Below are 15,989 nucleotides of genomic sequence, written 5' to 3'. Positions count from 1 at the left end.
AACTTCCTTGAGCTGCAGTGCTCTTATCTGTAAAATGGAAATGATAATTATGCCAACCTCAGATGTTGAAAGGATTGTGTGAAATACTTTATGGAAAGTATGGAGTCCAGCACCTGGCATATCTTAAGTGCTCAAGTAACATTCTAGATGTGCATAAACATTCATATTCATTAATTCATTGTTTGCTCATATTCTCTCTCTCTGTCTCTCCTTTTTCTTGTCCATGTAAGTGATGCAGAGGCCTGAATGACACTGGGTACAGGGAAAAGGTTCAGATTTGAGAGGCATCTCAAAGTTAGTGCTGACAGGACCTAGCGGTAGGACTGGGAATGGGGGATGTTACCCAGTGGATGTGGTTCTGCTGAGATGGGGGACACAATGCTATGTGGAAGGAAGAGGTGACAAGAGAGAGTCAACGGATCCACTTGAGTTCACCTGAAGGTACCTGTGGGACATCCAGATGGTGACGTCCACTAGGCAGGTCTTAGAACATTGATGTCAGATAAAAGGCAAGTAGTTTAACCTCCTCACCTCCACAAGTTTCTTTTTCTTGGTGATGTTGTTCTTCTGGAGTTTCTCAGGCTGGGGAGCTGCTCGGCTAACGGGTGGTCTGGAACAGAGGGCAGCCAGAGAAAGAACGATGTTGAACAAAAAGCAGCAAGGAACCTTGCCTGGTGCAGTCAGCAAAGGCCAGTGCCAGGCATGAATCTCTTTTCTGTCCTACTCAGAAGCCCCTGCATCTGAGTTTGTTCTGTCCCCAGACCAACATCCCTGACCCCCAAGGAAAGTAGCTTCTGACATGAACTGGGCTGCATGGTCTTCTAAACCCTAAGTTGAGCTCCCCACACCCAAGAGGCCACAATCAGGATCAGTTCCTCTCTCCCTCCCCTACCAGCATTAATCTGGGGCCCAGGAAGAACCAAAGGGACTTGCTTAAAAACTGAAGAGGAGCCTAAGCATGAGAAGGAAAAGGCCACAACTCCCTGGGCCCACTGGCCACTTTTCAGACAGGGATGTGGAACTTATTCAGAATCACAGTGTGTTGTGGGGTGGGATCTATGAGCCAGGCACTGGGACAGCCTTGGCAGCTGTGTGCAAAGTGCCCAGGTCATTCCTGCCACACAACAGAGCAAGTAGGAAGCAAGGGGATAAAAGAAGGGAAGAACCAGTGTCCTGCCCCCATCCCCTTGTCAGGGCTAGTGTCTATGTTAATGTAAGCTGCTACTATCACACTGAGGGTTGCTTTCCCCTTATCCATTTTGGGGATTAAGGTCTTCCCAATTTAATTAAGAGATTTTACATAAGGATAAACCCCTTGGGCCCCTATATAACTAGGCCAATTCTTGGTAAGATGGGGCTCTTGTAAATGGGACTTCTCTAAGGAAAGGGTTGGGTAGTGGGAGACAGACACCAGATCCTACTGCATGTTCCAAATCCATTAGTTACTACTCTCAGGATATGCAAAGAGAAAGGATTACCTTGATCCCCTTGTAAGCAGCAAACAAAGCCAAGTAAGAAATTTAGTACAGTTTAGAGTAGCATTAGCAACCAGCTGATTCATGCACAAGCATTTTCCAAGTGAACAGACATTCCTGAGTGGCACAAACCATGCTTCCCGAGCATGCCAGCAAAGAACTAAAACAGAAATGAAAGAGTGCACCAGTCTACAAATTCAGAAAGCTCATACCCTGGCGTCTCTGGGCAAACTCTGCACTAAAGCGCCTACAGAATAGGGAGAAAAAAGGACGCCTTGTCAATGCTTCCCGCACACTCTCTGTGACTTTACGAATGTGCCTGGGGACTCTGCTTATTTTGGAGTGTGCTGGGAAGAAACTTGTTGTCAGAAAAACATAAACATCTTTCTGGATGTCATTAGGGGTTATGCACAATGGATGCTTTGTTTCCGAATCAAGTTCAACTCATAATTTAGCCTAATAATTCCTTGCGTTTCTTGGTAGGCCAGCTGGCCTGCTTGGAATGGCTTGCATTTTTGTGTTGGGGAAAACAAGCTACCTTTATTTTCTCAGAAACTCTTCAATCAAAACATATTATGTAATTATAAGTGATAATTGGACCAAATGGTATTACAATCACCACCGAAGAATGCGGGGAGAGCACATCTCTGCAAAATGACCCCCTGACTGATGTCATCACTGCCAAATTGAGCAGAAGCAGGAGGCTGGGGCATGCCGTTCTCACAATTAGACACTTCCTTCATATTAATTATCGCTTCCTAGGACATCTGCTCTTTCTTCTGTTTTAGTGGGACTTCCAAATGAAATCCGTGGGTTTCTTCTTTCATCAAAGAAGGTTTAATTTGTATGACAAAAGCAAAGCCAGGATCTGTGATGGGAGCAAGGGGTCACTAGAACTATGGCATGGTTCATAGGCATAATTTGAGCTTGAACACAGGGCTCATTTCTGGGGTACAGACAGGTTGTATAATATACAATATTATACAGGGTATATAGAATATGCATATAAGCACAAACACTGTGTACTTATATATACACAGAACTGTATATATATAAACACACACATAGAAGCAGTCCGATGCTTTTTTCACCTTGATTTTCAGTAAGAAACTGAAAAGTAAAGCAATTTCAGAATGTTTCTTTCTTATTTCACAAGCATATGTTTATAGCTGTATTGCTTCAAAACTGAAGATGAGAGGGGCAACGGGAAGAAACCTGCATTGTGATAAATTCAGCAGATTGTAAGTATTGCCCCTTGGTGGCTGTGGATTCTGCATGAACACTTAGTGCTGAATGTTCACCAAACACCTGTGCTTTTCCAGAGTGGTGTGAATACTTACTTGACAATTCCCTGCCTCCAAAGGAAAGCAAGTTAAAACACAATACAAGCATTAAAGATTTCTTTCCAGGTATCTATAAATAGTGTTCGTAACATCACATGTGGGAGGAGCTGCCAAAAACTTCAAATGCGGCCAAACACGGGAGGTTTAGCATTTTTCAGTGGTTCTAAATCCTGCCAGATTCAGATCCCATCAGAGATGTGAATCTTTGCCCAGGTGGGAAGGGGCAGAATGTGTGAGGACAGAGCCACTCACTTTTCAGTCCAATAAAACTCTTTATGGCTGGTTGTTTCTCATTGGCACAGGATGGGAGAGTGAGGCAGGCAGAATATGCAGTTGGGGACTGGCCGGGAGGTGCAGAAGGTTCAGAGCTGGAAGGCTGCAGGGAGGGGAGCTAGGAGGAGCAGAGATGCAGCAGGGCCTTGTGGGGACAGGGTGAGGCTTTGAAGTGACTTGGGGAATCAAAGGAGAAAGAGAGCCTCCACTGGGCAAGAAATGAAGGAGGGGGCCTAGCAAGAGAGCAAACAAATGATGCTCAGGAGAGAGGAGATGGACAGTCTTGAGCTCTGTAGAGAGTAGGACAGAAGTCCTGCCCAGGAAGAGAGGAGGGAGGCAGGAAACCCAAGGAGAGGCCTGTGGACTCAAACACGTGCCCTGGTGTTGAGTAACAAGGCAGCCCTGTTCTTGCCCAGTGCTAGGGGGTACAGGCTGAAGATCCAGCCCACACCCATGGGGGGAGTCACAACCTCATGACCTTGTGACACGCTCCAAAACAGGCAGCACATTCTGTGGGCAGGGCAGGACCAAGGGAGAGGTAATCCTGGTTATAAATCCCATTGTCCAGCAGCTGAGCTGCTGAAGAGAAAGCTTAGACTCACTAGAAGACACGTGGAGTATTTCCCTGACACAGGCTCTGGCCTCACAAAGGGCATCTAAGGGTGGCCACTGCCTCAGTACTTGTCCTTCTTTATCCCTCCCTGGTGCTGGGCAGGCACAGTGAGGGTGGAGTCAGACATGCCAAGACCTGAGATGCATAGGAGGTGGTTCAGAGCCAGGGCTCTTAGGGAAGCTTCTGGAATAACCGGGGAGGTTATGAAAATCCCTTGTGACCCAGAGGAGTGCAACGTGAGAGACAGCTGAGACTGAGGCTCAAAGAGCCTGTGAGAAACAAAGTCCTTTCAACTGGTTTTCATAAAGAGGGCTATGGGGAAACTCAGCTCCATCAGCCAAGAAATGCAAGTCTGAAATTGTTTTTAGTGTTGTTAGTCAGACAATATTCAGAATGTCCCTGGAGGAAATGTAGCTTTCTTCAGATTCCAAACATGATATAAAGAGCTCTTTCAAAATGACTTGTGAAACCCAGTTATTCTTGATCCTGGTTTTGGGTAGGAACCAATATATGGCCTAAATACCATTTTAGAACTGACCTCCAACAAGACCATGAAAAAAATGGGGTCAGGGGCTCAGTGAACCCACTGACATGGATACAAAGTTGCAACTTCATATGTGTTTTTTTCCTGGGGAAAGGAGGCATGGCTTTAATTAGATTTGCAAAGATAACTGATTGAAGAAGTGCTTAAGAGCTACTGCCCTAGGTTAAGTTCAACTTTAGGAAAAGTGTCTAAAACCTTAGGGCTCTCTGTTACCCTAACAAAAGGAACCAGACACTGTAAATGTATTCTTTTGTCTTCCAGAACCATGTGCAGAGCAGCTGCAGAGTGATAAGCAGAGATGAGAGAAGTAAATCAGGCAGGAGAATGATGATGTCCTGAAAGAAGTCCACCATCTTGAAAATGCTCTTGACTGAAGCCTATATGACAGCATTATTCTCTTAAAAATGAGGATATAGTCATGGATGTGGCCATTTTAGGTGAAGGATGAAGAGTGAAGATGGGCAGACTTTTGAAGAGGCTACTGCAATTATCCAAGGATAGGATGACGAAGATTTAGACGGTAGTTGTAGAGAATGAACAAGTGAATATTTAAAGAAATATTGGGGAAGTGGACTTCAAAGGACTTCTTAATTGATTGGCTTGAGGGGGTGAAGGAGGAAGAGCAATCCAAATTGACCATCAATTCTCTGCCTTGAATAAGTGGTATCACTCTGGGTGGATGGCGGTATCACTGACTGAGACAAAAGGAGAAGAATTATGGGGGAAGGCAATGAGCTCCATTTTGGCATGTCGTGCTTTGGACCTCTGTTGGATGGGTATACTGACTGATAGTTCAGCTGAGAGACTGGAGTCAGAGATATGACCCTGGGAATCATCAGTCGATAGGTGGGATGTGTAAGATAGATCAGGGAGAGGGTGTAGAGTCAAATCCTAAGGACCAACAGTATGCGAGGGGGAATGGCCAGCAGAGATTGTTTCAGAAAGGTGAGTAAGAGGAGAATGCCTAAAACTGCACTGACTAATATGGTAATCCTGGCCACATGTGGTTATTCTGTGCACTTGAATTGTGGCTAGTTCAAATTAAGATATGCTGTAATCGTAAAACATTCATTGAATTTTGAAGACTTAGGAAAAATGATTTTTTAAAAAGATGTAAAATAACAATGATTTTTATATTCATTTCATGTTGAAATAATATTTTAGACATATAGGGTCAAACATTATATTACTAAAGTTATTTCATCATCTCTTTTAGCTTTTTATTTGTGGCTGCTAGAAAAATTAAAAATCATATATGTGGGGCAGTGTGACGGTGGCTCAATGGCAGAATTCTCGCCTACCATGCTGGAGACCCGGGTTTGTTTCCTGGTGCCTGACCATGTTAAAAAAAAAAAAGAAAAAAAAATCACACATGTGGCTTGCATTGTATTTCTATTGGATAGCACTACTCTAGAAGAAACAAGTTCTTCCTTTTAGCAAAACAAAACATAGAAAAGAGTCTATGGGGTTTAGAATTAGGAAGTTACCATGTCAGCAGAATGATGAGGACAGAAGACAGATGGGGTGGGCTAAGGAGTGAAGAAGAAAATGGAAAGCCTGGATGGCAAAGGAAAGAGGGAGAGGAGGTGGGGGCAGGAATATGTTTGAGTGTGGATCAAAGAATTTCTTTTTCGTGAATAGCGGCGGGTTGGGGATGGGAAAAACTAGAACGTGTTTCTTGGCTGAGGACATGGATCCAGCTATGCAGGAGAGGTTGAAGAACTGGGGAAGGGAAGATAACAAAAGAGCACAGTTGGATGGGAGGCTGGGGTGCAAGCAGCAGCTGAGTGACCACTCTTGAACAGGAAGAAGTACTCACTTCCTGTGAGAAGAGAAGGAAGGAGAGAATGGTTTATGTGGAAAGGGGGACGGGAAACAAGGCAGAGCAGAAAGAAAGAGGTGTTGGGATGGAGTTTGTGCTTCAATTTTCTCAGTGGAGGAAGGCAGAAGTGCCATTAGCCAAGAGTGGAAGGAGTAGAAGTTGGGCAAAGTTTGGCTGACTGCTGAGAATGTAGCAGAGGAAACCAACCCAAGATAAGAATAAGGATGAAGCAGCAGCAAAGAGGGCCCGAGTATAATTGGCAGCCTAGACGCTGCTGGTAATCATTTGTACCAACATGTGATTTTCCCCAGAAGCACTCACAAGATGGGAGAGGTGGGCTGTAGGAGGAATACAAGCGTCAAGGGACAAGGGACTGGGAGACAGGAGTTTAGGCAGGCAACAAAGCGAGGCCAGGAGGGGGATGATGAACATGGAAACAGTGGAGGTTAAGATGTCTAGGTACCAGCTGCCATAACGAGGATGAAAATTGTGTGTATCAGGAACAAGAAATCTAGAGGAAAGGTTAAGTCACTGAGGGAACAGGAGCTCTAGGTGATTGCACGACTTATGACCATGGCAGGGGCTGGGGTTGGTGGGTTGACTGTTTGCCAAACTCATCAGAGACAGGAAGTTGATAAATGCCTGAAATAAGAGGAGGCAGAAGACAGAAGAGCATAATGTGAACGTCAAAGGAGTGAGTGGTGCCGGCTAAAGAACACGTTAACAGTCATTAAACACACACCCACAAGAGCACCCTGCTCCTCCACACCCCACAGCCCACTAATCTCCTGTTTCAAGTAGTATATGCTCTCTTTTAATAGAACAGCCCTTACCTACTTGTGATGCATTCCTTTACCTCCATGAGTGAGTAGGTTTGAGTCAACAATTACACTGTGGGAGTATGATTTCCTAGGTGTATGAATAATTTTTTAATCAATAATTTTATAGCCCTTGATCATGGATTTTTATGCTCTGCCATACTTTTTATAATAAAAATACTATTCTGTAATGAATGGCAGCTTTAATTCGTAAAATTATTAGTTACATAAAAGTCATCACTACTTCAAACAACGCAAAAAAATCAAGAGCTCTAAATAAGGAAAAATTTATGCAGGTAGCATTAAATTCCCTCCTTTCTGAAATCAATTAACTATTCAGCTTTCAGTGGTGTTAACCAGCAAGACAATAGGCCTTTGAAATGATTAATTTCAGCATTTCAGAATTTAATTAGTATCCTCCAATCCTTTTTCCACCTTTCTAAATGACAGAAAGGTGCTACACTCTACTTACTTAATAAAAGCAGCTCAGATTGTGGGACTCTCACAGATGTAAAGGCTGCAGACCGAAGAAGGATCATTTAGCCTACAGGGAAAGCTCTGGAGTGGTTGGGGCTCCTTCCCCAAGTTGCCTTCATTTGTGCAATTATGCTCCCACCTCAGGGTTGGAGCTTAGCTTTTATGCAACATACACACAACTGCAAGTCTCTGTACTAGCTCTGGGGCTCTTTACAGTCCAAACAGGATGGAAGTGCAGGATGAGAGGTTCCTCTCTATATGCCGGATGAAGCTTCAAAATTTAGCAGTTTTGACAGATCACAGTGTGGTAAATTTGGCAGCATTATGTAGCAGGACAGTCAGTTTTTAGTAACCCTTATGACACAAACCCACAAGGCAGCTACTGATCAATGATGACAAAGGGTCTCTGTCAGGCCCAGGAAGCTGCGGACACCGGGCGAGCAGGGCCGTTTGCTCCCTGCTGAGCCCACCATGGAGGGTAGCTCTGTCTCGCTTCATCACACCCATCACGCCTCAGGCCAGCTGGAAATGTGGCTTTACTGATCAAATAATGCATATTGAAAAATTGGGGACACGTTTTCCCAGCAGATTTCTGTCCCCAAACATAGCACAAAAGCTTAAGAGAAAAACTGGGATTACCTATATACGGTGGTTAGTTTCAATGCAGGGAACTCTGCCTAAATCTTTTTTCTTTTTAACACTTTGCCACTTGTGAGCATTCTTTGTTTCACCATAAACCCACTAACATGTAAAATAGATGTGAACACTAAAAATAATACAAAATTTTCTTTGCAGTTCCTTTTGCCTGGGGTGGTCTATCTAGACCAAATAAACATTTTGATTCCCAGTGCACAGATGGCATAAGGATGAAAAGCATTTACCTACCAGCAGTCACATGGCTAGTTGGGGCATCACTGGATTCCCCAGGTGTCACATCATCTCATACAAACATCAGACCACCCATAGGTGGCAATAAAAATGAAGGTGAATGTGTGACAACCTTTTCTTTCCTTTAGTAGCCACAAAGAATGGACTAACAGACCATTATGAGAACAGATTCGTTCATTTAAATATTATGAGAAACAGGCTAAGAAAATTCATCATATCAAATAATAAACAAGTCTGGACTTGGTAAGGAGAGACTTTACACAAAAAGATTAATAAAAAGGGGGTGTGCAGGTTTGAAAAGATTTATGTACCCTAGAAAAGTCAGGTTTTAATCCTAATCAACCTTGTGGGAGCAATGGTTTCTTCTAATCCCTATTCAGTACTGTATGTTGGAAACTTTAATTAGCTTATCTCCATGGAGATGTGACTCAATCAAATGGGGTATCAAACTTAGGTGATTAGGTGGACATGTGTCTCCATCCATTCCAGGTGGGTTTTAATTAGTTTTACTGTAATCCTTTAAAAGAAGCAGCACTTTGGAAAAAGCTAGAGAAAAGAAGAGAGAAAGCTACAAGATTCTGAGAGAGCAGAGAATACTACAGAACCGTGAAGTAGAGAGTCCACCAGCCAGCGACCTTCTGAGAATGAGGAGAGAGACACAGAACCAGGACAGAAGGACAAGAGAACCAGAGTCCACCAGCCAGTGACCTTTGGAGATGAAGAAGGAAAACATTTCCCGGGATGCTTCATGAAACAGGAGGCCTGGGGATAAAGCTAGCAGATGCTGCCATGTGCCCTTACACCTGAGAGAGAAACGCTGAATGTCACAGGCCTTCTTGAATCAAGGTATCTTTCCTTGGATGCCTTAGATTGGACATTTCTATAGACTTGTTTTAATTTGGACAATTTCACAGCCTTAGGACTGTAAACTAGCAATTTATTAAGTTCTTCTTTTTAAAAGCTGTTCCATTTCTGGTATATTGCATCTTGGCAGCTAGTAAACTAGAATGGGGGAAAGGGCCTATTGCATTATGTGGAGTGGCTATCGCAATAGGGAGAACACCTGACCATAGGTCTGCAAGGATCTCAAGAGTTAGGCAAAAGGGAGTTTTGTTTTCTTTAGAGAGAACTGGGTGTAGGGAGGTGAAGTCAGATAGTTCTCAGAATATCTTATGCTGAAGCGGCCCAGTTTCTGGGAGGCATCCTTAAAGCTCCTGGGTTTTTAGGAAGGAGAGAAGTTTGGTTAACAAGCATTTCATTCCAATTAATCAGTGAGCACAAGCCCAGCTGATTGTTTATGAGACAAAGAATGGGGATGTAGAGGGTCTGCACTTGGCCTTGTCAGTGTAAACAAGGGGGCTTCCGAGAATCTTATCTAAGTCATATGGGGAACCATATGGGGAACGATATAGGGACGGGTGGTTTTTTGCAGCATGTTCTTTTCCAGACTACAAAGAGTAGAGGGATTTCTCAACTTTGCTGTTTTCTAGGATTACAGGGCCCAGGTAAAATTTAACATTGTCAATCTATTTGTGTACTGCTTCGCCAAATGTTTATTTAGTACGCACTATGTGCAAGGCATTGTGTTAGGCACATGGTGCTGACCATGGCAAACACAGGGTTGACCCACAGGGAACTGAGAGCCTTGTGGACAAAGCTTACAATCCGGTAGAACTTTAAATATCTTGATGCCATAGACCCATACATTAAAGGAACCAAGCATTAAAAAGGCTATTAATTTGGGACTGAAACACAAACACAAAACAAAACAAAAAAACCCATGATATTTCTTTACATATTCATGGTGTACAGCTTTTTCTATAATGCTTTCTTTTTGCTTAACTTCCATGATTTATTCAAATTGATTCAGGAAGGATAGGAAGTATTAGTTGAAGATAAATGTTAGGGTCTTCCTCATTTAGTCCCAAGTACAGGAAAAGATTGTCAAACCCTAGTGCTAGAGTGGAATTTGAGGTCCTTTGGTGATAGCACCCATCCGTTTACAGATGAGGGTACCAGTATTTATAAAAGGCTCAGAATCTGTTTTGGTAAAAGTACAAATGATTCCTTGGTTTTCTAAGGAACATACGGCATAGCCTGAGAGTGAATGTGACCAGAGGGACTAAAATATTAATTTAAGAGTATTTGCAGGTTCTTTCTTTTACTCTCCTGCTAAGAATAATTCTGGCACTGTCACCTCAGTATCTCCTCACATTGGGCAGCAGAAATGGTGTGGAGAGTGAAGGTGTCTTTGTAGGGGAAGGCAGTCTGTGGAGTAGAAATTGCTCCTTTCTATTTCTTTCTCCTTCCCATGGAGAGCTAGGGGAGGAACCCTAGTTAGGACCCATCCCCACAAATACATGTCTGAGGGTGCCAAACCACATCACATGTCTTTGACTAAACCACGGTAACCAGCCCCTGTCTGAAAGGTGTTAGTCCTTGCTGGGGAGTGGAGGAATGGTCAGAAAGAAGGGCCAGCAAAGCCCAGAGAAGAGTCCTTCAGATCTATAAAAGGATCTAGAAAACAATCATCCATTCTAGAGATGCAGGATCATGATTTGTCTGCAAGTCACAACTGGGCGTTATTGAGGGACAATGAGATGCTGACAGCTGGGGATCAGATAAATGTTGGTGATGTTTACAAGAGTCCATTAGGGTCTGAAAACAAGCCCCTGACCCTGGGGACTGTTGGAGTCACCGCTTACACATCCTCATGGAAGGAAACTTATAGCAGATATGACTGAGATAGATGTGTTGCTAGATTCCCTAGATCCCTCTGAGCACTGACTGGCACACATTTCCTGTTAGAAAAAGGGGACAATTACCCTCAATGCCACTGAGATGCAGCCTAGTAGTAAAAGCCTCTCCATTCCAGGCTGTTGTTTGAAATTGCCAGAAGGCAGAAGTCAGATGGAGACTGAAACCTGAGGGCTGGAAGGATGGCCAGGGGTGTCAACTGTTAACATTTTACAGGCTTGGTTATGGATTTAGAGAGAAGATCTCAACAAGATCTCAGACTTTGATATTTAACCCATACAGACTAGTGACTAGAAATGATAATAAATTCTATTAAATTGTTAATGAGTTTATTCATTTGACAAATATTTATGAATGTTTGCACTACTCTTAATTCTGGAAATAAAGTAGTGTATAAAACAGAAATTTTGATTTTAGAGAGTTGACATCCTAGTGGTGTGTGTGTGTGTAGGGGGGATTTTATGAGAAACTTGAAATTTGTCAGACTAAAAACAACTATGATTGTTCAACTCTTAAGGTAAATTTCCAGGCCTTTAATCAACAGGAGCAAGATAAGGAAGAAGTGAGGTTCCTAGAAAGGTCATTCTTCCCAATGCCAATACGATATTTGGCAAGAGAGAATGAGGACAAACACAAAAGATCTCAGACAGCAGAGCAGGGGAAGCCAGAGAAAGGAACAAGAACTATATCCCACTGTGCTGGAGAAAACCTCAGACAGTCTAAAGCCCAGGCCTGCTGGAACATGCTCCTGGTGAAACCAATGTCAATTTCCCTAATATCATGGTAAACAGAGGGAATTAGAACTGTCTTTGTCCTAATTACCCATATCTCCTGACCTCATATAGTCAGAGTCTCCCAAATACTTGGGTGTGTGTTTGCGGAGGAAATAAGAGGTATATAAAATAAAACCTTAGGAAATGATAAAAGAATGCTCTTTTGCCTGGAAAAAGCTTCAAAAGCATGGTTGTATATCTCATTGGGACACTCTGGGGACTTGGGAAGCCATAACACTGTCTAAAGAAATGCTGCTAGTTCCTGTCTTGTATATCCACCTCTATAATGCCCATATCTTCTAGAATTAAACAAACTCAGTATCTCTAGCTTTTATTATATTACCACCTTTTCATCATTCACATCTCTGTCCTTTATAACGACCAGGCAGATTGGTGTCGGAAGTGGGATTAACGCCCCTGCCAGAATGTAGCCAGTTGCTTTCCAGGCAAATGCTGGATACCCTGAAATTTTAGATGTTAGAGGAAATCTAAGGGGAGCCGAATTTTGCTTTGGCTTTCATTGAGCCAACTTGTCTTATAGAATTCAGATATTCCAGAACTAAAAGACAAGAGGAGTTAAAAGATGCTGAAGGACTCAAGTGTTAGAGAGGTAATGGTAGTAATAACAAAGTTGACATAAAACTCTATAATTAACTGACCTTTGCTTAAAAAATTTGGCCAAGAAGATTCAGGTTCAAAATTTTAACTGTGAATAATTCTACTTTAATATATGTGTACTAAATCTTTCTCCTTATAGGACCTTGAAACTCTGCCATTTAGAAGGCAGATTACAAATTTAAAGATAATGTTCAGAGGATAGAAATTTCAAAATGATTTTCTGATTGGATTATGGGAGCCCACAGCAGAAAATAAATTGTATTTAATTCAGACACAAAGCTTTATTGATAAATGTGTATGAAAAGCACTTGCTTGACAAAAACTTTTTTAGAAGAAAAGATGGCTGTATACCTGTTATCTAGCTATGTAAAACAAGTGAAATATCTAGATTAAATATATCTGATAAATAACTAAAACCATAAGTTTCATAGCTATTCATAATTTATAAGTAAACTACATTAAACTGGAGCTTAAGACAATACATTCTAAGTGTTAAAAGCTAACTTTTCTACTTCAGACTTTTGTAAAGGGAAAGATGATCTCTGAGATAAGCAGGAGACACTAAAGTCCAAGGCAATTTTGAGGAAGGGAAAATTATGCTGTGATTTTGCAATTTTGATTTATGGTCATTAGTTATGCAGCTTCTGAAGTGAGAAGATGGAGGGTGGGAGGGATTAAACCTTTCTTCAGTAAAAAGTGGAAAATTCTATAACAAGTAAAATACTGTTATAAAAGATGGTGTTGAAACAGAAAGTAATTTATGCATCCCTGGATAGATAGCCAAAAGTTGCAAGCCTCAGCAGTTGTCCAAAAGGAACCTTAAAAAAACCCAGACTGTGACTGAGGTGCTTGAGAAAACAATGCTGGAGCAAACTACTGGATTCACTTATAAGAATGAAGTTAGCAAATACTAAAAGCTGATTTCCATAAAAATAGCTCAATTTTCATGTATTCTATATCTTATCATGAAGTTAGGTGTCTGTCTGAATACAGGGTCCAACCAAATATATCAAATAAAAATCTCTATTATCAGCCCCCATGTAGATAGTTAATTAAGCAGTTAGGTGATGGGGAGGTGGGAATGTCTGTGTTAAACTGTAGACATTTAAAAATTTTTTAATAAACTGCTGAACCTGGCCCCACCATTAGGAAAACTAATGTCTGGTTAGTTCATTTTGACTTTAGTCAAACCATATCCCACACTTGGGGACATTTTTAGACCCTGTCTATAAATTACTAAGAAAATGTTTTTGTGATTCATCCCTGTGGTGATCATGCAACTACCACCTAGATGCAAATTGGGGCTGCATAATTCGATTCATACAAAAATATAGATGCTGGTACTGAACATATCTATAGTTGTAACTAATTTCCAATTTCTGTTTTTTTAATGTAAAAATTAAAACCCCTGGAAATGGACCAACGATGTTTAACATTATTTAAATATACATTAGGGAATCTCAAAATGTAATGTGAATATATCTACAATTTTTAAAATCCTAAGTGTAATAATGTTTTCTATGAGTTGATTCGTGTGGCAACTGAAATTGTTCCATTTAAACTGTGAAAACTTTGAAATGTCTTTAATGATTCTTGAAGTTGATCCTTAAGTGATCTTTAAAAAGTTATATGGATGTGATTCTGAGTAATAAATAACTGTATATATTCAAAAGTGTTTACAAATGATAGTAATGGCCTGAGGTTCTCTTCTGTAATAATAACATAGTTTCCATTAGAAAAAATATTAGAGGAGCATGAGCTGGATATTTCCCCAGGTCTACTCTCCACCCTTCCCTACCCTACCCTGTGCCCTGAAAGGCTGCCTTTGTGGCCTGCGTCAGGGGGTTCTCTTGCCCTTCCGTTTCTGACTGGCTTCAGCTAAAGGGAGGCACCAGCACAAGATCAGAGGGTGAGAGGAGAATGCGGCTGAGGCATTCATTCCCTCAGGATCACCTTGCTTGGATTTAAGTGGCTTACCTTCAACCTCCTGCCTCAGCTTTGCACTCTCGTCAGGCTGTCCTCTCCTACAGCTAAATTCTCAGGCCTGGGGGAAAAGGGTGATGGTAGGGGCATGCTAAGGGGATACCTTGCTGTCTCCAAGGTGCTTCTCGATCCTTCTCTGTCTCTCTTAACCCTGGCCACATCTCTGTCCGTAGTTCCTTTATTAGCTCTCCTCAATTATCTGCTTTTCAGAGTACTCTCTTTTTACTGCTAGGGCCATGTCTGAAACAGAGACTTGAGGCCAAATTTGAAAGATTTCGTTTATTCCTTTCCACTGTCTACCAGTTTTATGAAATTTTATCTAAGATACTAGATGCCTTAACTGTTCTTTTTTTTTTTTGTAATCCAACCCTAGGAAGCCTGAGCCAAGAATCAGAAGCAGAAAAAAAAGGGAGTTTTTAAAGTTTTGGACAACACTATATGATATAGTATTTAGAAATTCAAAGTTATAATATACAATATGACACATCAAAGATAGAAAAAATAGCTCAAATTAAAAAGGCAAAAAAAGTTAAATTAAAAATGTCAACACAACAAAAAGTATAATTTTTCTATTTTGGGTAAATGATAATTTAAGCAACATCAAGTAATATGGAACAAACTAACATGCACTTATAGAGCCTAGATTCAATGCTAAGGGCAGGAAAACTTTTCATCAAAAAGTAGGTTGATTTAGAGGCACACGAAAGTATTAAAAAAAAAACAAAAAAAAGACACATACACCAACCCAAAGAAAGGTCAACTAAGGACCAAAATAGTGACAATTTAAACATGAACCAATGATTACAATAACAAACCAGTATTTAAAATCAGTTGAATCTTAAAGGCTCTAATATGACTTAAAAGAGACCAACAACATTAAACTCAACAAGGGTAGGAAGAATGACAAATTATTTTTTGAATTAAACAAATAGAACACTAATTTGTTTAACTGATATATTTTCCCCTTCATGGAATTCAAGTAGTTATTAGTCTGTGATGGAAAAAATATTTTTCCTCCCAAGCAGAATTTAGACTGACCTAAAACTTGGGCCTATGGGGATAGATTTTAGAAGTTGATCCCATAACCCCTTCTCCAGGCTTACAGCTTGGCTGCATTGTCATCTGCACCTGGGGAGTGGGTGAGCATGCAGCCAGAGTCTTCCGAAGAGTAAGGGGGGAGTTCATGGGAAAAGCACAGGACATGACAAGAATGACAAAAAGGCTCCTCATGCCTGGCAAAATCTTTACTCGAAAGGGGCATTGCTTACATCCCAGGAGGCACTTGGGGAACTTGGGAAGGTAGGCCTCTAACAGAATATAGAGGTTTTACCTTCCACTTTATGTTTCCATCTCCATATGTGTCTGTATCTTTTGTCATAACCACATCTCACTTCCTCTGACTGTTGGCATCTTCCAACATTCCTATCACTGTCCAGTTGTGTAAAACATGTTCACTGCTGAGGCAGGAATCTTGGAGAGTCCTATCAGCTGAGTATAACAGGGACATGGATCAGTGACTGCTGCATACTGTCTCATTCTCCTTCCTTACAAATGATGGTTTAAAAATAATGATCCTTGTTCTGTTCTCTTGTTGCCACTGTGTCT

General features: G+C 41.5%; 1 protein-coding gene across 1 annotated transcript in view; it reads right to left on the bottom strand.

Moving 5' to 3' along the window:
* EML6 (EMAP like 6) overlaps nucleotides 1–15,989 on the bottom strand; it is a 300,506-nt gene that overhangs the window by 21,603 nt on the left and 262,914 nt on the right. The window contains exon 28 of the mRNA XM_077134236.1: nucleotides 532–610. Coding sequence (XP_076990351.1) covers nucleotides 532–610 — 79 coding nt within the window. The remainder of the gene's footprint in view (nucleotides 1–531; nucleotides 611–15,989) is intronic.

Source organism: Tamandua tetradactyla, chromosome 17 (assembly GCF_023851605.1).
Source record: "Tamandua tetradactyla isolate mTamTet1 chromosome 17, mTamTet1.pri, whole genome shotgun sequence".
Classification (NCBI taxonomy): domain Eukaryota; kingdom Metazoa; phylum Chordata; class Mammalia; order Pilosa; family Myrmecophagidae; genus Tamandua; species Tamandua tetradactyla.
This window is presented reverse-complemented; position numbering and strand designations above follow the sequence as displayed.